Source organism: Enhydra lutris, unplaced genomic scaffold (assembly GCF_002288905.1).
Source record: "Enhydra lutris kenyoni isolate GAN:26980312 unplaced genomic scaffold, ASM228890v2 scaffoldscaffold69, whole genome shotgun sequence".
NCBI lineage: Eukaryota > Metazoa > Chordata > Mammalia > Carnivora > Mustelidae > Enhydra > Enhydra lutris.
In genome coordinates this window covers 2,079,660-2,103,812 of record NW_019154153.1, presented here as the reverse complement: position 1 = coordinate 2,103,812, position 24,153 = coordinate 2,079,660, and the positions used below count along the sequence as shown (strand labels likewise).

Below are 24,153 nucleotides of genomic sequence, written 5' to 3'. Positions count from 1 at the left end.
TTAACTGTAGTTAATATCTGTACATTATATCCCCAGGACTGTACCTTTTGATCACCTTTGTTACCCATTTTTTTTTTTCTCTTTCTTCCCCATTAGTGGATATATTTTCCTGTTTCTTTGCATGCCTCTAATTTTTTATTGGATACTGGACCTTTTAGATAATGTAGCAACTCTAGGTACTGGACCCCCTCTTCCAGTGTTTGCTCTTTGCTTGTTAACTTGCCATGTTAACGGATTAGTGACGGATTGTTTTAGTTCGTGTCTTTCCCCGTTAGTGTTCAGCTTCTGATATTGTTTCTCAGGGAGGTATATTTTTGGATATGCCCATAAGGGTTGGATTCTCTTTTTTCTGTGTCCCTGAACACACTCAGCTGTTAAAAACTTCATTAATTGCCAGCTAATTGCCCTAATGATTTTAAGAATGCCCTGGACTATAATGGTTCTGCAGACTAATCCCATCAAATTCCAGCTCCTGGGTTTCTGGGTTTTAGTGTTTAATTCTTGTTAGACACCAGGAGAACTCCTACCAGTAATCTTATTCCCTCGTTGTCTTTTGCAAACTAACCTGCCTAGAGTTCGGTTTTTTCTTTTCCTATTTTTGGAGGCAGGGGAGCGCAGAGGGAGAAGAGAGAGAGAATTACCTTAAGCAGGATCCATGCCCAGTGCAAAGTCTGAGGTGGAGCTGAATCTCACAACCCTAAGATCATTCCCTGAGCTGAAATGAAGAATTCTATGCTTAGGACGCCTGCATGGGTCAGTAAGTTAAGCATCTGCCTTCAGCTTGGGTCATGATCCCAGGGTCCTGAGATCGAGTCCCATATTGGACATATTTGCATATCTTGCTCAGCAGGGAGCCTGTGCTGCTCCCCTGCTGTGCCCTCCTTCTGACAAATAAAATCATTAAAAAAAAAAAAAAAGTTGATGCTTGACTGACAGAGCCACCCAGATACCCCTAGTTTAGTCTATATCTTGATTCTGCTCCAATATTTCCACTGTTTTTAAAATGCCTTTAGACTTCTTCACCCTGCCTTGCAAATAAAGTTAAGCCTTTTGGGAAGAGATGAGGCATACCTGCCCACCCGCTTCCTGCTTCTTTCCCCCCAGCCAAAAGGTGGGCTCTGGAGATAAGGGGATGGACAATGACAAGTTCCTTTCTGAGTAATAGCTGCACTCTGAGATGGGTGCTTGGTGGGCCAGTGGACATTGGTCTTGGGTCCTCTCAGCTTGCTTCTCCTGGTGTAGGACCTCCACCTCATGAGCTGGGTCAGGAATGATCAGTGCCCTGGTATTGTCAGCATAACATGGTCAAGTAGCAGTTGCCTCAATTCTGTACATAGGGCTAGTAGGAGGAAGAGCGCCCCTACTTGTAAACTGTTTATCTGGGATTAGCCTTGGCAATAGGTACCAGAGGTAGAATGAGAAATACTGATGTCCTCCTATTCCTCCCGACCTCATCTGGGTGCTGGAGGCCAAGGGGCCCTTTGTTTTTGACTGCAGGAGTCTGGAGTAGATTCTCTGCTCCTCTGAGTTGGGGGCAGGGGGAGGAAGAGAGAGACATCTTGGTTCAGAGACCATTGACTTTTTGCTTCTCTCACTGAATTTTCATAGGTCATCTTGAATGTTTCTTTATTTGCTGTTTACCTTTAGGTAAACTTTAGGACTGTTTCCAGAGGCTTTTAATGTTTTGTTTTAGTTTTTATCATTTTTATTGGGGAGCATGTTAGCAGAGCTGCTCACACTGTCATGCCAGAAGTCATTCTCTTGTTCTTACTGTTGTTTTTTTTTTTTTTTTTTTTTTTTAATATTTTATTTGTTTATTTGACAGAGAGCTAGAGAGAGAGCACAAGTAAGCAGAGCGGCAGGGAGAGGGGGAGAGAGAGAAGCAGGCTCTCTGCTGAGCAGGGAGCCCGATGCGGAGCTTGATCCCAGGACCCTGGAATCATGACCCGAGCAGAAGGCAGCTGCTTAACCAACTGAGCCACCCGGGCGCCCCTGTTCTTACTGTTGTTTTTTTTTTTTTTTTTTTTTTTTTAAAGATTTTATTTTATTTATTTATTTAAATTTTTTTTTTTTTAAAAGATTTTTATTTATTTGACAGAGAAATCACAAGTAAGCAGAGACGCAGGCAGAGAGAGAGGAGGAAGCAGGCTCCCCGCCGAGCAGAAAGCCCGACGCGGGGCTCGAACCCAGGACCTGGGATCATGACCCGAGCCGAAGGCAGCGGCCCAACCCACTGAGCCACTCAGGCGCCCCAAAGATTTTATTTATTTATTTGACAGTGAGATCACAAGTAGGCAGAGAGGCAGGCAGAGAGAGAGGTGGAGGCAGGCTCCCCGCTGAGCAGAGAGCCCGATGCGGGGCTCCATCCCAGGACCCTGGGATCATGACCTGAGCCGAAGGCAGAGGATTAACCCACTGAGCCACCCAGGTGCCCTCTTACTGTTTTTTATTTTAACCATTCTGATTAAGCTTGTGGCGATAGCTCATTTTGGTTTTAATTTGCATTTTCCTGACGGCTAATGACATTGAACATCTTTTCTTGTGATTATTTGCCATTCGTATATCCTCTGGCCTGTTCCTGTCATTTGTCCATTTTCTAGTTGGTTGGAGTGTTTTTTTGTACTGTTGGATTTTTGAGTTCTTTATATAGTTTATTTATTTATTTATTTTTAGCTTTTATTTATTTATTTGACACACAGAGAGAAAGATCACGAGAAAGATCACAAGTAGGCATAGAGGCAGGCAGAGAGAGAGAGGGAAGCAGGCTCCCTGCTGAGCAGAGAGCCCGATGCGGGGCTCGATCCCAGGACCCTGAGATCATGACCCGAGCCGAAGGCAGAGGCTTTAACCCACTGAGCCACCCAGGCGCCCCCTTTATATAGTTTAGATAATAGTTGTTGGATATGTGATTTACAAATATTTTCTCTCATTCTTTTTTTTTTTTTTTTTTTTTAAAGATTTTATTTATTTATTTGACAGAGAGAAATCACAAGTAGGCAGAGAGGCAGGCAGAGAGAGAGGAGGAAGCAGGCTCCCTGCCGAGCAGAAAGCCCGATGCGGGGCTTGAACCCAGGACCTGGGATCATGACCTGAGCCAAAGGCAGCGGCTTAACCCACTGAGCCACCCAGGCGCCCCTATTTTCTCTCATTCTACAACTTAACTGTTCAACTTCTTAGTAGAGGGCTTCACAGAAAAGTTAATTTTGATGCAGTCCAATTTATTTTTTTTCCTATTATGGGTCTTTTGGTAGCTCTAGATTATGAAGGTTTTCTCCTGTGTTTTTGTTTTTTGTTTTTTTTAATAAAATATGCTTCTGCATTTTATATTTAAGGGCATTATCGGGGAACCTGGGTGGCTCAGTTGGTTAAGCCTCTGCCTTCAGCTCAGTTCATGATCTCCAGATCCTGGAATCAAGGCCCATGTCAGGCTCCCAGCTCAACGGGGTGTCTGCTTCTCCCTCTACCTCTCCCTCTCACTGCTTGTGCTCTTTGTCTCTGTATCTCTCTCAAATGAATAAATAAAATCTTTAAAAAAAAGAAAAAAAGGCCATTATCCATTTTGAGCTAACTTTTGTATAACGTGAGGTTTAAGTTGAAGGCCTCTCTTTTTTCTTTTTTTTTTTCTCCTTTTTTTTGGGGGGGGGGTGGGGGTGGCTCTCAATATTTGTTGATAAGGCTGCCCTTCCATTAAATTGCTTTTGCAGGGATGACTGGCTCAGTCAGTTAAGCATCTGCCTTCAGCTCAGGTCATGATCCCTGGGTCCTAGGATCGAGTCCCACATCGGGCTCGTTCCTCAGTGGGGAGCCTGCTTCTCCCTCTGCCTGCTGCTCCTTCTGCTTGTGTGTGTTCACACTCTGTTTCTCTGACAAATAAATAAATAAATAACAATTATAAAAAAATAAATTGCTTTTGCATATCTTTAAAATAAGAGTTAGGCGTATTTGTGTGTCTACATTTTGGATCTCTTGTTTTGTTCCATCAGTCTTTTCCTCTGCCATTATCAAACTGTCTTGACTGCTGTAGCTGTATAATAGGCCTTCATTTTAGATAGAGGGATTTTTCTCACTTTATTGTTTTTCAAGGTTGTTTTTGGTAGACCCTGTGCCTTCCATATAGATTTGAGAGTAAGCTTGCCATTATCTTGTTTTGATAGGAGTTGCATTTAAGTCTATAGAAAATTTGGGGAGAATTGATATCTTTATTAAGTCTTCCAGTCTATGAATATGGTATGTTGCTGTTTTTGTTCATCGACATTTTGTAATTTTTTTTTTTAAGATTTTATTTATTTATTTGACAGAGATCACAAGTAGGCAGAGAGGCAGGCAGAGAGAGAGGGGGAAGCAGGCTCCCTGCTGAGCAGAGAGCCCCATGCGGGGCTCGATCCCAGGACACTGGGATCATGACCTGAGCCGAAGGCAGAGGCTTAACCCACTGAGCCACCCAGGCACCCTGACATTTTGTAATTTTTGGCAAACAGATTCTGTACGTACTTTGTTAAGTGTATACTTGAGAATTTAATTTTGTTGGGAGTAATTTTAAATGGTTATTTTTCTAAGTCTCAGTTTCCACATATTTTTTTTTTAAAGATTTTTTTTTTTTTTAAATTTGACATTCAGATCACGAGTAGGCAGAGAGGCAGGCAGAGAGAGAGAGGAGGAGGAGGCAGGCTCCCTGCTGAGCAGAGAGCCCGATGCGGGACTCGATCCCAGGACCCTGAGATCATGACCTGAGCTGAAGGCAGAGGCTTTAACCACTGAGCCACCCAGGCACCCCAGTTTCCACATGTTTATTTAAAAGTGATTGATATTTGAATGTTGATATTCTGTAAGCATTGCAGAACTATATTATTAGTCCCAGTTTTTGTAGATCTTCATTAGCATTTTAAGGTTTGCTTGAAGCATTTTACCCTTTTACCCTATTGTGGTGTATTAATTTTTCCTGTAGTAATCAAATATTATGGGTTGCAGGCTGTTATCCATTGATAAATTTTTTCATGATTTTTTCCTAGTTGATTCTGTTGGGTTTTTAGCTAAGGCATCATATAATCTGTAAGTAGTTAAAAGAGTTTTTTAATCCTCATTTTCACCTCTTATATAATTATCTGAAACTGCCAGGACAGAGTTAAATAATGGTGAGGAAGGACACCTTTACCTTAACTGTAATTTTACCTTAGACCTTAGTATCAATGCTTTTGATTTCAAAGCATTGCATCCAGGAGCAATTCATTTTTATCTATAGTAGAATGCAAATTAACTAAAATGTATAGTACATTACAGTTGTTGAGTGTTTTAGGATTGGGAGGCTTTTGTTAAATCTTTAGCAACCTGAAGGCTGACATAATGCTTTCTTCTTCAATAATCTTATTATTGAAACTAAAACGTTGTGGTACTTTGTATATACAAAGTAGTGAATAGAACTAAAATTTTTTGATTGAAGATTTTACAGTGCCTTATTTTGTTTATTCTTTTACTTGTAAATTTAGAAAGCGTTGCTGATAGGAATGTATATTGATCTCTCAGGCCTTTCCTGGAAATTGATTTTCTTCTTTTTATTTTAAGATGAATCCTTTACAAATTCTTTCAGAAAATTTATTTCTTGTTATTTGCTTGCTTTTTCTGAGTTGCAGATTACAGAACAATTCTAACTAATAGAATATTCCATTAATATTCTCATAAATGAACAACACTCCTCCATATAATATAAAGCTCCTGCTTATGAGAAGTTTGATGTGGTCATATTTAAAGGCTGCTTTGCAGAAAGCTTTATTTTACTGGCTACAGTTTGAGAATAAAGATTCTGATTCTGTAGTTTACTTGCCACATAAGCCAAATGACTTTAGGGTTCAAATTTTTTTTTTTTGTAATATTTTTATTTATTTGACAGAGATCACAAGTAGGCAGAGAGGCAGGCAGAGAGAGGAGGGGAAGCAGGTTCCTTGCTGAGCAGAGAGCCCAATGTGGGGTTCGATCCCAGGACCCTGTGATCATGACCCTAGCCGAAGGTAGAGGCTTTAACCCACTGAGCCACCCAGGCGCCCCAAGGGTTCAAATTTTTATCTCTTTTCCCCTAGGCTTAATCTTTTGGGTAGTAGAAAAAACATGAACATTATGAGGGCCAGAAAGACATGGGTGTAAATTCTAGCAGCTCCTCTTTATTTTTATTGACTAATGGCCTTGAATAAATTAATCTGCCAAGGGCGCCTGGGTGGCTCAGTGGGTTAAGCCGCTGCCTTCGGCTCAGGTCATGATCTCAGGGTCCTGGGATCGAGTCCCGCATCGGGCTCTCTGCTCAGCAGGGAGCCTGCTTCCCTTCCTCTCTCTCTGCCTGCCTCTCTGCCTACTTGTGATCTGTCTGTCAAATAAATAAATAAAATCTTTAAAAAAAAAAATTAATCTGCCAAATTTCAGTTTCCCCATTTATAAAATGGGGGATAAAACACCTCAGGGCGGTGGCTGTATATTAGGATTATGTGAGATACCGCATGTAAATTCTCTGGTACAGAATTAATTTTGTGCAGTTGTTGATCCACAGTAAATGTTAGCTTCCTTTCCCCTGAAACATAATGATAAGGCATGAAATAGTTTTGTGAGCTGTATATTAATAAGTGTAAGTTATTAGCATTGCTTTCTCTTTTAGAATTGGGCATTAATAGCATAGTTTATAATCTCAGTATTATTAATAGGCTTGCTGAGGCCATTATGTGATAGGCACATGCTAAGGTTTGGAGATCCTTAAAGATTTGTGTTTGTTCTTGATCCACAAACTTTGAAAGCCCTTGGAGAAGTCCTGCAGCAAATTCACATGATTGTATGAAACAAACAGTTGGCTGATTTTTAGTTTAATTTGAATTCTAGGGCTGATTCTTAGTCTTAGTGTGTGTGTGTGTGTATATATATATATATAAAACACCAAATACCCATTTTACCCTCATTTTATGCTATCCAGGCCCTCCCACTTTGCCTTACTCCTCCTTTCCTCCAGGAAGAACTTTGAATCTCATGGGCTTTTATGCATAACATATACCCTGGCTTCTTCTATTTATGTTTCTAGTTGGATTGGCTGTGATAATGACCTTATTAGTATATGTGACCACATGTCTAAGTTAAGCTTTTGTACTGTGAGTTTAAGAGATAGAGGGCCAAAGACGTGAAATAATTGAACTCCAAGGACTTACTACAGCCTAATTTAGAGATAGAGTGATGATTTCTGAGAGTTTTACCACTCAAGAACATTTAAATGTTATCTGTCAAATATTCATTAAACATTTAGTGATAGCACTTTCTGGGAACTTAAGGAGTGTAAAAGAAGTATGCTTCAGTTCTGAGTTTCTGGCCTTCCAGGTTAGTCTAGTTAGAATTCAAAACAACTCAAATATTGAAATGTCAGACAGTTAAGGAACTTAAATGCAAACATTACCAATAATATGTGCTATGAAAGTCAGAGACTTTGTCCTGTTTGTTTCCTCCAAAGTATGGTGAATTTTGGTTTCCTCACCTGAAAAGTAGATAATTCAAATATACCCTTTGAGGTCATTGTGATATTTAAATGAGACTGGGTATGTAAGACCCAGCTATTATGCATAAAATCCACAAATTCTTTCTGCAGTTTGGCCTGGTTTTAGTTGAAAAAGTGATGTATTGTAAATTGGTATATTTGAAGTAGTAATGGCATATTGTAAAATGATATATTGTAAAAAAAAAAAATGCAGGCAGAACAAAATGAAAAGTTTTCTCACTTCAGACCTTAGAAGTGAGAACTTCGGTACCAAGAGCACAGTTTTGTATACTTTACAGTAATTATTCTGTGTATGTATACAATTATACTTTTATAACTTTTGGGAACAGTATACATGTTGTCTTGTATCCTGATTTTTAAAAAAATTGATTTTGACCATCTTTCCTGTTAGCAAATATAGATATTTTATACATTGTTTTATTCTTTTTTTTTTTTTAAGGTTTTCTTGTTTTATTTGACAGAATGAGAGACAGTGAGAGAGGGAACACAAGCTGGGGGGAGTGGGAGAGGGAGAAGCAGTCTTCTCCCTGAGTAGAGAGCCTGATGTGGGGCTGGATCCCATGATCCTGGGGTCATGACCTGAGCCAAAGACAGAGGCTTAACTGACAGAACCACCCAGGTGCCCCATGAGCCGGAGGAGGGGCAAAGGGAGAGGGAGTAGCAGGCTCCCTGCTAAGCAGGGAGTCCCAGGACTCTGGGATCATGACTTGAGCTGAAGGCAGATGCTTAACCGACTGAGCCACCCAGGCTCCCTGTTGCATTATTTTTAATGATTGCTGGGTATTCTATTGTTTGAGTGTATTATAATATAACCTATGTCTTCCCCCAGCACTCATTTAATGTGTTTATTTAAAATATATTAATTTACAACTTTCTTCTCCTTAGGGTCAAATCACTATCCAGAAAGTCCATACTCCCAGAAGGGACAGAAAGAAAGACCTCTTTGAAAGAAAGGCTTGGGTATCCCATGAACCAGACAGCAGAAAACCGATTGGGGTGCAGCAGGACTCCAGAGCCAGATATAAGGCTCAGAAAAGGACACCAACTGGATGGTACAAGGAGAGGTGATAATGACAGCCACCAAGGAAGTTTGGAACCTGTTTTAGATGCATCTGTTCTTTCTTCTCATCATAAAAAAGTAAGTTAAGGGGAAGGATGATAAATAAAACAGCATTTATGGGAATGTGGAGGAAAGATACTTAGGAAAAGAAAAACTATGGGGACATTGCTGGAGAGAGGATGGGGTTTCGAAAAGGAATATTGAGCACATTTGTAAGTTTTTGTTCAGGATAAATTAGAGTCTCATTTTAAAATTAACTAGCTATTATTTGATGTTATAGTTAATCCTTTTCTGCTGACCCTAAAATCATACTTAATCTGCTTTATCTTGTTTGAGAAGGGAAATGGGTTTTTGTAGTTACTATTTAATCTTTATAATTCAGCCATGTTTTAGTTATGATATTATCTTTTGTATTTTTGGAGAAATTCTAACTCTGTGCTGGAACTGCTTCTCCAGATGTAGTTTATCTCCAGTGTCTACCTTGGGAGTCATTAGAATTCTGGGAACAGAAGGCAGATTTTAATTTTTCCTTTTACTTCCCAGAGAAAAGAGCAGCCTTTAAATTATTTAAGCAGCTATGCCTAGAGAGCAAAGATATAAGTATCTGTGAATAGCATCAGAAAGTCATTGTTTTATCCATTTTGTTATGTGCTTTGTGTCCTTGGAATTCCATAGCATGTGTTCACTGTTGTGGCTCTAGTACAGTGTTTTCCAAACTGTAGTTTTCCATAAGTGGTTGTGAAATTGATTTTGGTACTATAAGTAGTATTTAAAAAATTAAACAGCAAGAGAACAAAGAGGTGCATGTATATAGCAATATACATTTATACTATATTATTTGATGAAATTTAGTTTTATATAAATATGTATGTAGATATGAATAATATATACATTTCTTAATGTGGGTTGTACTTTACACATTTTGAAAGCCTCTACTCCAAACTGCATCTTTATCATCCTAAGAAATACAGTTACTGTGTGGGTAATAGTGGTGTTGGTTTGAACTCCAGAGGGTTGTCTTGTCCTTTTAGGTCTCTTACAAGAATTTCATCAGAGCACTGTAGCAATATGGGTACAATATAGGAAATTTAAGGTGGTTCTTCTCTTCTTAGGAACACTTTATAAGCCACCTTCATCTTCTTGGCTAGATTGTATTACAGTGAAAGATTTGCGTGCATGTTTGTGTGTGTGCCCACACATACAGAGAACAGGTCAGAAGGATTAAAAAAGCACCTGTTTTCCTACAGTAAGTATAATATTATTTGGTCTTTAAACTGGCATTATTACTGTTTAAAAAAGAAGTTTGACAGATATCTGGGGCAAGAACTTCCATCCACACTTAAGACTTTGCTTTCTTGCCATTTTAAAGTAATGTGTACTAGCAGTTAAGACTTCCTGTCTAAGCTGAGCAAGCTGTTTCCCTCATTTGCTATCAAGGCTAAACAGTTGTTATTTTACTAATGAGAACTATCACTAAGCTTGGATGAGTGACTGGAGGTGGTTTTTTATTTTTTCCTTTTTATTACCATTAGTACAACATGAATTATTGCTAACTATATGTCCCTTAGATCTCTAGCATTTTTACAGCTTGGATGACTGAAAACTCGATAGCCGTTGAGTAGCACTTGCCATTTTGTCTGTCTGCTAGTCCTTGGCAGCTACCGTCGTGCTTTCTGCTTTTATGAGTCTTACTGCTTTCGATTTCTCATATAAGTGGAATCATACAGTATCTCTCCTATTACTGGCTTATTTCACTCAGCATAATATTCTCAAGGTTTGTATATGTTGTAGCATATGATAAGACTTCTTTTTTAAGGCTAAATACTATTGCATTGTCCTTATCCATTCATCTGCTGCTGGACATTTAGGTTTTTCTTACCTCTTGGCCATTGTAAATAAAGCTCTCAGTACTGTTTTTAGTTCTTTTTTGTATATACCCAGAAGTAGGATTACTGGATCATATGACAGTTCTATTTTTAGTTTTTTTGCGGAACCTCCATACTGTTTTCCACAGGAGCTGCATCATTTTATATTCCCATCAGTAGTGCACAAGGGTTCTAATTTCTTCACATCCTCATCACACTTACTACTTTCTGTTTTGATAATAGATGTGATGTGGTACCTCATTGTAGTTTTGCTTTGCATTTCTTTGATGATGAATGTTGAGCATTCTTTTCATATACTTACATACTTGGAGAAATGTCTGTTCATATCCTTTGCCCAAACTCTGTAGAGTTTTGGGAGTTTATTTTATATTTTGGATATTAACTCCAAATATGGTTTGCAAATATTTTCTATTCCATAGGTCCATTCTGTTGATTGTTTGCTGTGCAGGAGTTATTTAGGTGACATAATCCCACGTGTCTAATTTTGCGTTTATTGTTTGTGCTTTTGGTGTCATATCCAAGAAATCATTGCCAAAACCAATGTTATAAAACTTAACTTTTCCTCTGTATTTTCTTCTTGGAGATTTATAGTTTCAGGTTTTACATTTAGGTTTTTTTGAGTTGAGTCATTTTGAATTGATTTTCGCGTATTATGTAAGGGTCCAGTTTTACTCCTTTGCATGTGGGTATCCAGTTTTCTAGTACCATTTATCGAAAAGACTCTGTAGCCTCTTTTCCACTATGTAGTAGTCTTGCTGTTCTTGCTGAAGATCACTTGACTATATATGCGTGATTTATTTCTGGGCTCTGATTCTGTTCTCCTGGTCTGTATGTCTTCCTGTCAGTACCATACTATTTTTGATTACTGTACTTTTGTAATATGTTTTGAAGGAAGTGGGATGTTTCCAGCTTTGTTGTTCTTTCTCCAGACTATTTTGACTAGGAGCGCCGGATGACTGAGTTGGTTAAATGTCTGCCTTTGGCTCAGGTCATGATCTCAGGGTGCTGGAATCAAGCCCCATGTTGGGCTCGCTGCTCAGCAGGAAGTCTCTTCTCACTTTCCCTCTTAAAAAAAAATACTGTTTTGACTATTGGAGGACCTTTGTCATTCCACATGAATTTAGGGATTTTTTTTTTTTTTTAATGTTGGGGTTATCTTAAAGAAAATGGAGATATAGTAAACAGAATTGGAAGAGGGTTGACTAAGTTATTGAACACAGAGTCAGGAGACCTATCATCTACCCTTGTGAAATAGAAAAATTTACTTAATTATCCTTGATTTATATTTGTCATAGATAATAACCTGTGTTCCTTTCCAGTTATGATAGGATTCTCCTTTTTTTTTTTTTAAGATTTTATTTGAGAGGAAGCATGTGCACATGTATGCACAGAGGGACAGTGAGAGGGAAAAGCAGACTCCCCACTGAGCAAGGAGCCTGATGTAGGGCTCGATTCTAGGACCCTGAGATCATGACCTAAGCCAAAGGCAGATCTTTTAACTGACTGAACCACCCAGCTGCTCCAGGATTCTATATTTTTATCAATTTTCTGATACTAAGAAATGGTCTCAAAGATTTCCAGAATGTACACATTGAACTTTTTTTTTTTTTTTATTAAAGATTTTGTTTTTAAGTAATCTCTACACCCAGTGTGGGGCTTGAACTCACAACCCCAAGATCAAGAGTTGCATGCTCTGCTGACTGAGCCATCTGGGTGGCTCACATTGAACTATTCTGAAATATACTAATATCCAATTTAAAGAACTGTTTTCAGTTCTTTTTTGATTGTTAGTACCTCTGGCAGTTTCTAGAAGTGATTATGTAATTGAATGCTTAGTAAAGACTGATGAAAAGTTGGGGAAGAGGAAAGGAGGAAGTGTGTGCAAGGGGATTTCAGTTAATAGGAGTAGTGTGTGCAGGGTCCTGAATCCGAGAAGAATTTGGCATATTTAAGAAGTGTGGAAAGGGGGAGGATAGTAAGAAATGAGGAAAAAATTTTAGGTAATGACCTTTGTTGGAGAAAGTATATTGGAGGTTATTGGAAAGTTTTAGTAATGGAGTGATAAGATTTTATTACATTCTAGAAGGATCACTTTGGGCTCTTATGTGAAAACAGCAGATTTTGGGGGCTGTTGGTTGGGAAAGAAACTTGGAGAGGAGTCAAAAGGCTGTTTCAGAAATTCATGAGAGTAGCTTATTCTGGGTTGATGGTGATAGTTGAGTTGGCAAGAAGTGGATACATTTGAGCTGTGCTTTGGAGGTAGAGTTGACAACTAGCTGGTAGATTGGATATGATGAGTTAAGGGAGAAGGGAAGGAAAGGACAAGAATCCGTCTGAGGGATGACGTGAATACTTGGATTGCTGGGGTATGATTCTGTGTTCTGAGATGGGAAAAACTAGAGGATAAGTTTGGAGGTGAAGTAGGGTTAGATGGGAGGATCAAGAATTTGCTTTTGACTGTGTTAAATATAAAATGCACAAGAGGCATTTTAGTGGATGTGTCTAGAAGATAGTTGGCATTCCTAAGAGTGGCCTGGGCAGGTAGTAATTATTTAGGAGCTAGCTGCAATGTAGATGATACTTAAAACCATTGAAATGGTTAAGGTTATTTAAGAGAGGAAGAGAGAAGAGAGGGAAAAGAGAAGGGCCCTAGAATCCAGCCTGAAGGACACCAGCATTCACAGGGCATTTTAAGGAGAGAGGGCCAAGTAGAGGAAGCTAAGAGACTCTTGTAAGGTAGGAGGAAAACCCAGGAAAGTGTTATATCACAAAAACCAGGAAAGTCTTTCAAGAAGAAGGGGAGGGAGCAGTGATTGGTTTGTTTCTAGTGCTGCTAAAGAGATCATGAACAAAAAGGATAGACTAGTGACCATTGGTTCTGGAAACATGGTGTTCATATAGGTGAACTTAACAACAGCTATTTTGGTAGAGGAGTGGGAACATAAACCAGACCTTGGAGTAGATCAAATTGTGAATAGTAGGTGATAAATATTCATGGCATGTGTAATAAGCAGTCATTTCTCTGTCATGTAAAAAGAGGTTTCAGCCAAACAAGTGAACTTTTCTCCAAGTGTGTTTCCTATATGCTGAAATTATTTTAAACTTTTTGGTTTCCCACACAGAATAATAATAAAATTAGAATTACATAAAGCCTCTAATTTTTTGCTTATACCTTTTATAAATGAGTACATTTTACATTCAATGGACAGCAAATGTATAGATTATGTACTTATTTTTTAGGTGTTTTTGGACTGTTAAAGAATATTAAGACTAAATTGGAGGACACCAAGGCATACTGTATTCCTTTTTAAAAAAGATTTTATTTGTCAGAAAGAGCATGCACGTACATAAGCAGGGGGAGTGGTAGGCAGAGGGAGAAGCAGGCTACCCCCTGAGCAAGGAGCCAATGCTTGACTTGATCCCAGGACCTTGAGATCAAGACCTGAGCCAAAGGCAGACACCTAACTGACTGAGCCACTCATACATCCCAGGCCTACTATATTCTAGCTCCAGATTTGTGGAGAATCTTTCCTAGATTCTTTGGACCTGTACTTGGAATCCGCACTTTGCGTATTTTTGTGGTATTTGAATATGATAATATGAACTGAGAATTGTAACACAGCTATCTTCAGTGCAGATAGATGTTCTGGTAATTTTTTAATCTCTAAAAATGTTCATAATATACATTTTGAATGTTAAAGAAAAGCAGAAGTTAAGATTGCGTGTGTGTGGTGTGTGTGTATAAAGAAAGAGCAAGAGAGAAAGCGAGAACAACTTTATAAAGTCATATACAGTGAAATTTAGAGTTATGTAAATATTTTAATGTTAGTGCACCAAAAAAGTATATCCGTGTGTTAGTCAGCTTTGCTGCAGGAACTACATACTCCAGAGGCTTAATGACTTAGAACGATAGGAACATACCTGGGGGCTGTAGGTCAAGTGTGACTGCTTTAGATTGCCATTCTGTTGTGGGTCGGCTCCATGCATATTCTTATTCTGGGATCCAGACTGAAAGAGACTTACTGGGACATGTTCTCATGGCAGATTGCAAAAGTCCCAGAGAACAAATCAAATCACATATTTGTATTCAAAGTTTCTGCTCATATGTGATGTAAGTTACATTTGCTTGTGTTCCATTGGTCAAAGCACTTATGTGGCCAGATCCAAAGATAATGGGATGGAGATTCTATTTCTCTGTGGGAAAGGAGTGAGTAAATAATTGAAAAGTTTAATATGTAATCTGCCACAGTTTGTAAGGAAAAAGCCATTCCCTATCCCAGTATCTTTATATAGGTTATTGTACTTCATAAAATAAATTTTCAGTGCTAGGGGTGCCTACCTGGGAGGCTAAGTTGGTTAAGGATCCATCTCTGGCTTTCCGCTGGGGTCATGGGATCAAGCCCCACGTTGGGCTCCGTACTCAGCATGGAGTCTGCTTGTCCTCCCTCTGTTCCCCTTCCTCAAATAAATAAATAAATAAATAAATAAAATCTTAAAAAAAAAAAAAAAAACAAAACCTACGGAGTTTCATTGCTGCATCAGATGCTGGAGAGAATTTTCTTATGCCACAGAATCCTAGAATGACAGTTGGAAGTTGTAGGTTCTTCTATTTAACTCCTGATTATAACTTTGTACAACTTTTGAGTACATCAGTTTCTCTGAAAAAGAGCAACAATAACATTGTGTGTATCTTCTGTATGCATATTTTATGAATAATATAAGAACTTGTGAAAATTCTTTCAGTGTTTAGATTTGGTGCTTGCTTTTCTGTTCCGGACCGTTGCCCTGAATTCTAATAATGAGCATTGTGTTAAAAAAGCAAAAACAAACTTAGTAGTGTAAATATCCGGAGGTTTCCTAATATAATGTAAATGAGTGTGTGCATTTGAAGTGGCTATTCTAGGATATGTTGAGTCTGTGTGTTATAGATGAGAAAACTTAGTGAAAGCCTAAACGACCATTCTAGTGGTTTGCCATTAGGAATTTCCAGCGTCTGGAGACATTTTTGGTTTTCAAAACTAGGGGAGTTGTGCTACTAGCATCTTGTGGGTAGAGGCCATGGGTGCTGCTAACCATCCTATAATGCACAGACGGCCCCCACAACAAAGAAGTACCTAGCCATGTATGTCAGCAAGTGCTAATATTTGTTCTGACTACCTCAGTAGCACATTGTCATTATAGCGTATCTAAAACTATAATGCCTTCTATTAATGTAAGTATTATAGGAATGTATTTTTTTCAGATCCAGGTCTGTCATTTTGCAAATTTCCCAAGAGATTTCATAAAATCATAATCTATGATGAGCCATCTAAGTTGTGCTGTGCACAGCCTCCAGGGGCCCTGTTCAACTGCTTTGGGCCAAGTGCCTTTCTGAGCGCTAGAAATACGGTGATAGGTAAGAGCCACGATTTTTGCCTGTATGGTGCAAGTGCAAAGGTGAAGACACAGACGATAAACCCCTGAAACACATAAATGAATGAGCTAATTATAAAAAACGATAATTGCTATGAGGAGAAGAGTATGCTAAGGTAATAAGGTGAGAGAATTTTGAAAACACGTTCTTTTTAAAGCAGTTTTTAGGTTCGCAGAAAAATTGAGGGGAAACAGATTTTTCTGCATACTCCCTGCCCTCACACATAACCTAGACTCCCCTCCTGTCAGCATCCCCCCCCAGAGTGCTGTCTTTGTTAAAATTGATGAGCCTGTATTGACACATTGTAATTACCTGAAGTTCATAGTTTACATTACAGTTTACTCTTGATGTTGTATATACTGTGAGTTTGGACAAATGTATGACATATGTCCACCATTATGGTATTATACAGAGTACTTTCACTTTCAGTGCCCTAAAAATCCTGGGTGCTCTATCAGCGAACCCCCACCCCCCCCTCAGTTCTTTAGCGATTGTTAAGGAAATCATGTTTGAGGTGAGGCCTGAGTGATAAGGAACCAGCAAAGAGCTAGGAGAAGAGTATTTCCAGGTAGAGGAAACAAGCTAGTATAGGGGGCCACAGGTGGAATAAGCTTTTTCCCCTCTGTGGCTTCTGTCCCCTCCGGTCTCCTCCTCCCTGCTCCTTTTCTTCACCCTGAGGACTGAAAGAAAGCCAGTGCAATTAGAGCATGAGGAACAAGAAGTAAGAGTGAAATGAGTTGAGGTCAGTAGGCCAGGCAGGGACCGGATCATATAGGTATATAGAAGTTGTTTAGATTTTATTTTAATAAAATCCGCTGGGAAGTGGACAGCCTTTGAGGTGTTTAAACAGGAGGGAGGGATTGTGATTTTTAAAAGATCACTTTGGATGTGGAGAATGAACTGTGAGAAGACAGAATGGAAGGACAGGAACCTGTTGAATATTCTAGGTGAGAGAAGATCTTGGCTTGAAACAGGGTGGTAGTAGCAGTAGAAATGGAGGGATTCCCAGTATATGTTGGAAGTCAAGCCAGCAGGACTTCCTGATGAATTTGATGTAGAGTGAAGAAAAGAGGGCAATCAAGGATGATTATTGGATATTTTAACTGCACAAAAAGTGGGATTGCTAAGGTTGGGCGCAGGCTTAAAAAGGGGGGAATCAAGAGTTTTGTTTTAAAATATGAGATTCGAGATTCTGTTTAGTCATCTTAAAGGAGATAATTGAATACGTAGTAACTATATCACTATATGATTTTTAATGTACTACTGTTTGCTTATTGAAGCTAAAGACTTATTAAAGCTAGAAGGAATTTTAGACTGGCCAGTTTGTGATTAAAAATGACAACAAAGTTATGTTTATTAGTTATGGGATGGTAAAATGTTTTTAGAATTTAGAATTTATCCAGTCCCTTTTGTGTTCTAGTGGTTATCTGTTTCTTTTTATACTATGTATTTTTATTTATCATTTTCACTCGATAGGGTGGTATTTTCTAAATACGATGTTTGTGCTCTTTGTTTTGCTAATAAATAATCGAGTGAATGTGATTTTTTCATCCTTATGAATGAACTCATTATATTGCCTTGAAAACCTGTATTTGATTTTCCTTTTTAACCCAGAAGCCAAAAGCCTGAACAAAAGAACCATTTCTCTTCACATTTTTTAACATTTTCTGTGAGGAATCATGGAGTGAGAGAATCAGAACCTTAGATTGTGGAATGATAGAGTTGAAAAGACTCTCTGAAACCATCTTGTTTACTTTCCTCAATTTACTAAAGATGAAATTGTGTGTTTTTGTTCCTAATGAAAATTTGTCCTTTCTGTATTGTTTCTCTTTGGAGTGGAAGTTCTTTGCTGAAAATGAGAAGATGGTTTATGGAGAGACCAGTGCATCTGTATGTTCTACCTACCTGGGAGGTGTTTTCAGTAAGAAAACTCATTGGATCATTTAAGCAATGAAAACTTTTCTACTGCTCTAGTTTTCCCTTGTGTCTCTTCTTCATTCATTTTAACTTCCATTCTATATTTGATACTCTGTATACAGTACTGTCCCTTGCTTAATTTCAGAGTTGTTAGTATAGAATAATCATGGGAGCTAGGAGAGAAGGAACATAGATGTACAGAAAGCTGTGTAATTTTGAGACTGAAAGACAAAATATTAACTTAGTACCTTCCAGGGACTTAATCAGTTCCATACACTGATTTTCTGGTGAAGTCAAAGTATGTGAACTGCTAGCAAATAGAGTGTATCCATCTGAATAATTGTAATAGCACTCTCACAGACAGCATCTCATTTGCTTCTCAAAATTGCACTCTGAAATAGGAAGACCAGATATGATCTCTTTTTAAAAGTGGATGAAAGTGAGATTTAGAAAGCTTAGAGTAATTTGCCCAAGGTCACATGGCTAAATGAGAGCATGTGTTAGGTCTTCTGACTTCACTTTCTGCTTAACAACGCTGCCTTTATGAAAATTGCCAGCAGGCTGACTTCATATTTCTCAATTCCAAACTCTGCCTCTGAGTATTTATATTGAGCCCAGAGGTTAGATTCAACCACTGGTACTTGTTTTTTGACAGACTTGTTGTATACACCTCGTTTTCTCTTAGACTAGGATAATTTTGCTTCTCAGTTGAATTCTAACCTTTCAATGGATTTTTTGTTTATTTTGAAAGTACATAAACCTCACGTTATCCTGGTGTGTTCTTTCACATTTCTAATGATTTTGCATCATTTTCTTAGAGTATTTGTTATTTATTTATTTAAAGATTTTACTTATTTGGGAGAGCTTGCACAAGTTGTGGAGGGGAGGGACAGAGGGAGAAGCAGACTCTCTGCTGAGCAGGGATCCCAGTGTGGGACTTGATCCCAGATCCCAGGACCCCAGGATCATGACCTGAGCCAAAGGCAGATGCTTAACCAACAGAGCCACGCAGGTACTCCTATTCCCTCTTTTAAAAATACAGAACTTCAGTAAATTGCATAGGCTTTAAAAAAAAGGTGGTAGTTTCCCTTAGATTCTCTAGCTGTGTTAAATGCCATTCGTGCATAAGGATAAGAATGTCATAGGAAAAATAAGAGGGGGTGTCTTTTTTTTTTAAATAAAAAACAAGTTAAATGAAATTTTGAATTTATAAAAATAAGGTTTAAAGGTAATTGTATCCATTACAGAGTGATACGTCTTTTTATGCAGCTGTTTATCAGCAGATTCCTTTAAATCTGTGAATCTATTTTGCAATGCTTATCTTGTCACCTTTGGCCCTTTAAGGAAAATAAACACAAATGCCAGGATATAATTCTCACCTACTAAATCAGAATCTTTGGGTCCTGGATGAGTATATTTTTAAAAATCTTCACAAGTGACTAAGATCCTCACTACTGTTTAAAAATTAGTTATAGTACAGGGGGTGCCTGGGTGGCTCAGTCGTTAAGCGTCTGTGGTCATGATCCCAGGGTCCTGGGATCGAGCCCCACATTAGGTTCCCTGCTCGGCAGGAAGCCTGCTTCTCTCTCTCCCACTCCGCTGCTTGTGTTCCTGCTCTCACTGTCTCTCTCTCTCTCTCTGTCAAATAAATAAATAAAAATCTTTTTTTTTTTTTTTTAAAGATTTTTATTTATTTATTTGAGAGAGAGACAGTGAGAGAGAGCATGAGCGAGGAGAAGGTCAGAGGGAGAAGCAGACTCCCCATGGAGCTGGGAGCCCGATGCGGGACTCGATCCCAGGACTCCAGGATCATGACCTGAGCCGAAGGCAGTTGTCCAACCAACTGAGCAACCCAGGCGTCCCAATAAATAAAATCTTTTAAAAAATTACAGTTCTTTTTTTTTCTTTTTAAGATTTATTTATTTTTAGAAAGTGTGTGTAAGAGGGAGGGTCAGAGGGAGAAAGAAGAGAGAATGTCAAGCTGACTTTGTGCCTAGCACAGAGCCTGACATGGGGCTCAATATCACGACTGAGATTATGACCTGAGCCAAAACCAAGAGTTGATGCTTAACCAACTGTGCCACCCAGGCGCCCCTATAGTTCTCTTATTTAAAATAACATGTTAAAAACTTCTCAGAAGCATGGTTTGCAAAAAGGCAAATCTCTACGCATTCTCTGAGGAATATTTAGGAAATCGAGTTAGATTTCTTGCTGTTTGTTAAAGGAAAATGTCACATTTACTCACAGTTCACTATTTTAAAAAAAAGTTGAGGTAATTCATATATAAAAATCCCCCCATTTAAAGGGTACAATTCAAAAGTTTTAGTGTGTTCACAGAATTGTGCAACCATTACAACATTCTAATTTAGAACATTTTTATTATCTCTAAAAGAAACCTTTAACCCATTAACTATCATTCCTGTCCCCACACCTGAACTCTAGGCAGCTGATTTCCAGTCTACTTTCTGTCTCTATGGATTTTCCTGTTGTAGACTTTTTTATAATGGAATCATGGGATGTGTGGTGTTTTATGACCAGCTCTTTTACTTAGCATAATGTTTTCAAGGTTCATTTGTGTTGTATCATGTATCAGAACTTCATTCTCTTTTATGGCTGAATAATACTCCATTGTATGGTTGTACTATATTGAAAAAATGTTGCTCTTTTGTGTGCCCATGTGACTTCATTTCTCTTGGGTATATACACAGGAGTGATTTTTCTGGACTACGTGTTAACTCTTTTAACATTTTGAGGAGCTGCCAGACTGTTTTCTCTAGCAGCTGTACCATTTTACATCCCCACTAGCGATGTTTGAGGGTTCCACTTTTTCCATGTCCTGGCTGGCAGTTAGTTTTGCCTGTCTTTATTCTTTTTTTAAACATATATATGTATATTTAAAGATTTTATTTATTTGACAGAGCATGAGCAAGGGGCAGGAGCAAGGGAAGAGGAAGAAGCAGGCTTCCTGCTGGGCCGATGCTGGACTTGATCCCAGGACCCTATCTTTTTGAATATACCAAGTGGTATCTCATTGTAGTCACAGTTGACTCTTGAGTTTTTTGTTTTTTTTAAAAGATTTTTAAGATTTTACGTATTTGAGAGAGAGAGTGCACAAGCAGAGGGAGCAGCAGGCAGAGGGAGAAGCAGGCTCCCGGCTGAGCAAGGAGCCCAATGTGGGGCTCTGTCCAGGACCCTGGGATCATGACCTGAGCCAAAGGCAGATGCTTAACTCACTGAGCCACCCATGCATCCCTAACTCTTGATTTTTTATCAGGAGATCTACCTAGGTTAGCTGGTGGCTAAAGATTTTAATTATTATTATTATTATTTTTAATTAATTAACTAATTAATTAATTTAAAAAGATTATTTATTTATTTATTAGAGAGAGAGAGGGAGAGAGACCGACCACAAGTAGGCAGAGAGGCAGGCAGAGAGAGAGAGGGGGAAGCAGGCTCCCTGCTGAGCAGAGAACCAAAACGGTGCTCAATCCCAGGACCTTGAGATCATGACCTGAGCCGAAGACAGAAGCTTAACCCACTGAGCCACCCAGGCACCCCTGAAGATTTTAATTATTTAACCTCTTTGAAGACTCTGGAAATAGGAATAAAAATCAAACCTATTAAAAACTCAGGTTGTGTCTGTTCAACTTCTAATGGTCTGTTCTTTTTGTCTGTTCTGTTAAACTACTTTAAGAGACTATCCTCTATCATCTGGAATACTGGGCTAGATATCCTAATAGGGCTTTCTGTTTTGTTTCTTGTTTTTATCCAGTGTATTCCTCACATAGTTGCTAAAGAGAATTCTTAAAAATGCAGAGTTTTTGTTAACCATTTCCATTTTCAAAAATACATTTGCTTCCCATTGCACTTAGGACAGAATCCCCACTGTTTTCCATAATCTGCAGGACTCTGATGATCTCAACTCTCTGGTTGTCTAATTTCATTTCAGGATGTTCTCTTTCTTGGTCAGTGAGCCTCAACCACATTGTCCTTATTTCCTTAAACAGGCTATGTTCTCTGCAGCTAGAGAGCCTTCAAATGTGGCTATTTTCTCTGCCCAGAGTGTTGTTAGGCCACACCTCTGGCTAACTGCTGCTTATTCTTTAGTATTTAGGTTAAATATCACTTCCTTAGAGAAACTTTTCACAAATTCTCGACCTCTTCTTCATTCTATTTAATCTTTTCCATTCTTATATTTAAGCATACCATTTCTATTTCATCACAATACACACTCTAACTTGTAATTATATCTATCTATCTATCTATATATAAAGATTTTATTTATTTATTTGACAGAGAGAAATCACAAGTAGGCAGAGAGGCAGACAGAAAGAGGGGGAAGAGGGCTTCCTGCTGAGCAGGGGGAGCCCATTGCAGGGCTCAATCCCAGAACCCTGAGATCATGACCTGAGCTGAAGGCAGATGCTTAACCTGAGCCAGCCAGGTGCCCTGCAATTATATGTTTGTATGATGTTAATAATTATTTTTGCTTGTAGACTGTGTTCTGTGGTGGAACAGGTCTTGCCTTTTGTCACCCCATCCTCAGATTCTAGCCCCGTCTTTTTGATTTATGGTGGACATATAACACGTAGTTGTTGAATGAATTTGTCAGTAGCCAGTATAGTGTTCTAGGTCTAAATGGTCTCAGGTAGTTTCCATAAAAAGGTTTTCGTATAGAAAGAGAATATGGGGATATGCTGTTTTGATGTTCAGGGAAAATTAGTTAACATATTTGTTTAATCTGTGATAGAATAAGTATTTTTATTATTAGAAGAGTGATAGCTCATATTTATTGGGCATATACAATGTATGAGGCAACTTTCCAAACTCTTTTGCACATATTGTCTCATTCATCCCTAGAGAAGCCTTATAGAGTAGGTATTAGTAGTATCTGTTTTACAGATGGGGAAACTGGGGTTCCACTGAATTTATGTGAGTGATACACTGGGACTCTTATGGGAGGATTTAATATACTACTACTCTTAATGGGACTGGATTTTCCTTTCATTGGTTTATTGTCAGAACTGTGATTTGGTAGTTTGGTTATTTGTCTTTAATACATTTTAAAGGACACTGTTTTCATAGATGGTCAAAATTGTGGAAAAAGAGACCCTGTGATAGGTGGTAGTGATCCATTGTAATTGTGGAATTGACTCTTAAGTAGCTTCAAATGAAATATCTATGTGCACAATTACATTCATTTCCCTGTGTGTGATAGTCCTTTATTTGAGGCAATGGAGAGGTTAAATTTTTTTTTTTTTTTTTTTTTTTAAAGAAAGAGGACTAGAAATCACATATAGTTGACCCTTGAATGATACAGGCTTAAACTGCATGGGTCTACTTATATGTAGATTTTTTTTTTAAATACGCAGTACCAGTACTGTAAATGTATATTCTCTTATTTATGATTTTTTATTAATAGTTTCTTTAGCCTAGTTCATTGTAGGAATACAGTATATTATATACAAAATATGTGTTGATCAACTTTTTGTTATTGGTAAGGCTTCTGATCCATAGTAGACGATCAGGAATTAAGTTTTTGAGGATTTTTTACTACATGAGGGGGGTGGGGGATTATACATGGTTTTTTGACTACGTGGGGTGGGGTGGGGGGGTCATGCCTCATCCCTGGGTTGTTCAAGGGCTAACTGTACTTTAAAATTAAAATCTTCAGTCTAGGAGTCTGTTTTTCTTTATGAAAAAGATTCTGGGGCACACTTAAAATTTGAGAACTAGTGATTATAGCCTTCTCCTTTTCATGATACATATGTATTGGTTCTAGACTGATGGAACTTCAGAGGTAGCTGTCTTTATCTGTAAATGGAGTATCAGGGGCGCCTGGGTGGCTCAGTGGGTTAAAGCCTCTGCCTTCGGCTCAGGTCATGATCCCAGGGTCCTGGGATCGAGCCCCACATCGGGCTCTCTGCTCAGCGGGGAGCCTGCTTCCTCCTCTCTCTCTGCCTGCCTCTCTGCCTAGTTTCTCTCTATCAAATAAATAAAATATTAAAAAAAAAAATAAATGGAGTATCAGACAGTATGTCTTATAGTGTGGTAGTGAGAATGATACCTGCACGATACCAGTGAGAACAATGCCTGGTACATAGAAAGTACTTAAAATGTTGGGTATGACTCATCATTGGAAGCCTGTATTTTTTTTTTTTTTTTAGATTTTATTTATTTATTTGTCAGAGAGAGAGAGGGAGAGAGCGAGCACAGGCAGACAGAATGGCAGGCAGAGGCAGAGGGAGAAGCAGGCTCCCTGACGAGCAAGGAGCCCGATGTGGGACTCGATCCCAGGACTCCAGGATCATGACCTGAGCCGAAGGCAGCTGCTTAACCAACTGAGCCACCCAGGCGTCCC

At 38.7% G+C, this 24,153-nt stretch overlaps 1 protein-coding gene across 3 annotated transcripts in view; it reads left to right on the top strand.

The window, feature by feature from the left end:
• The window catches only part of LOC111159739 (adiponectin receptor 2), a 104,324-nt gene that overhangs the window by 46,074 nt on the left and 34,097 nt on the right, over window positions 1–24,153 (top strand). For all 3 annotated transcript variants that reach the window (XM_022522318.1, XM_022522316.1, XM_022522317.1), the window contains exon 2: window positions 8,402–8,654. In XM_022522318.1, coding sequence (XP_022378026.1) covers window positions 8,484–8,654 — 171 coding nt within the window. In that variant the 5' untranslated portion in view covers window positions 8,402–8,483. The remainder of the gene's footprint in view (window positions 1–8,401; window positions 8,655–24,153) is intronic.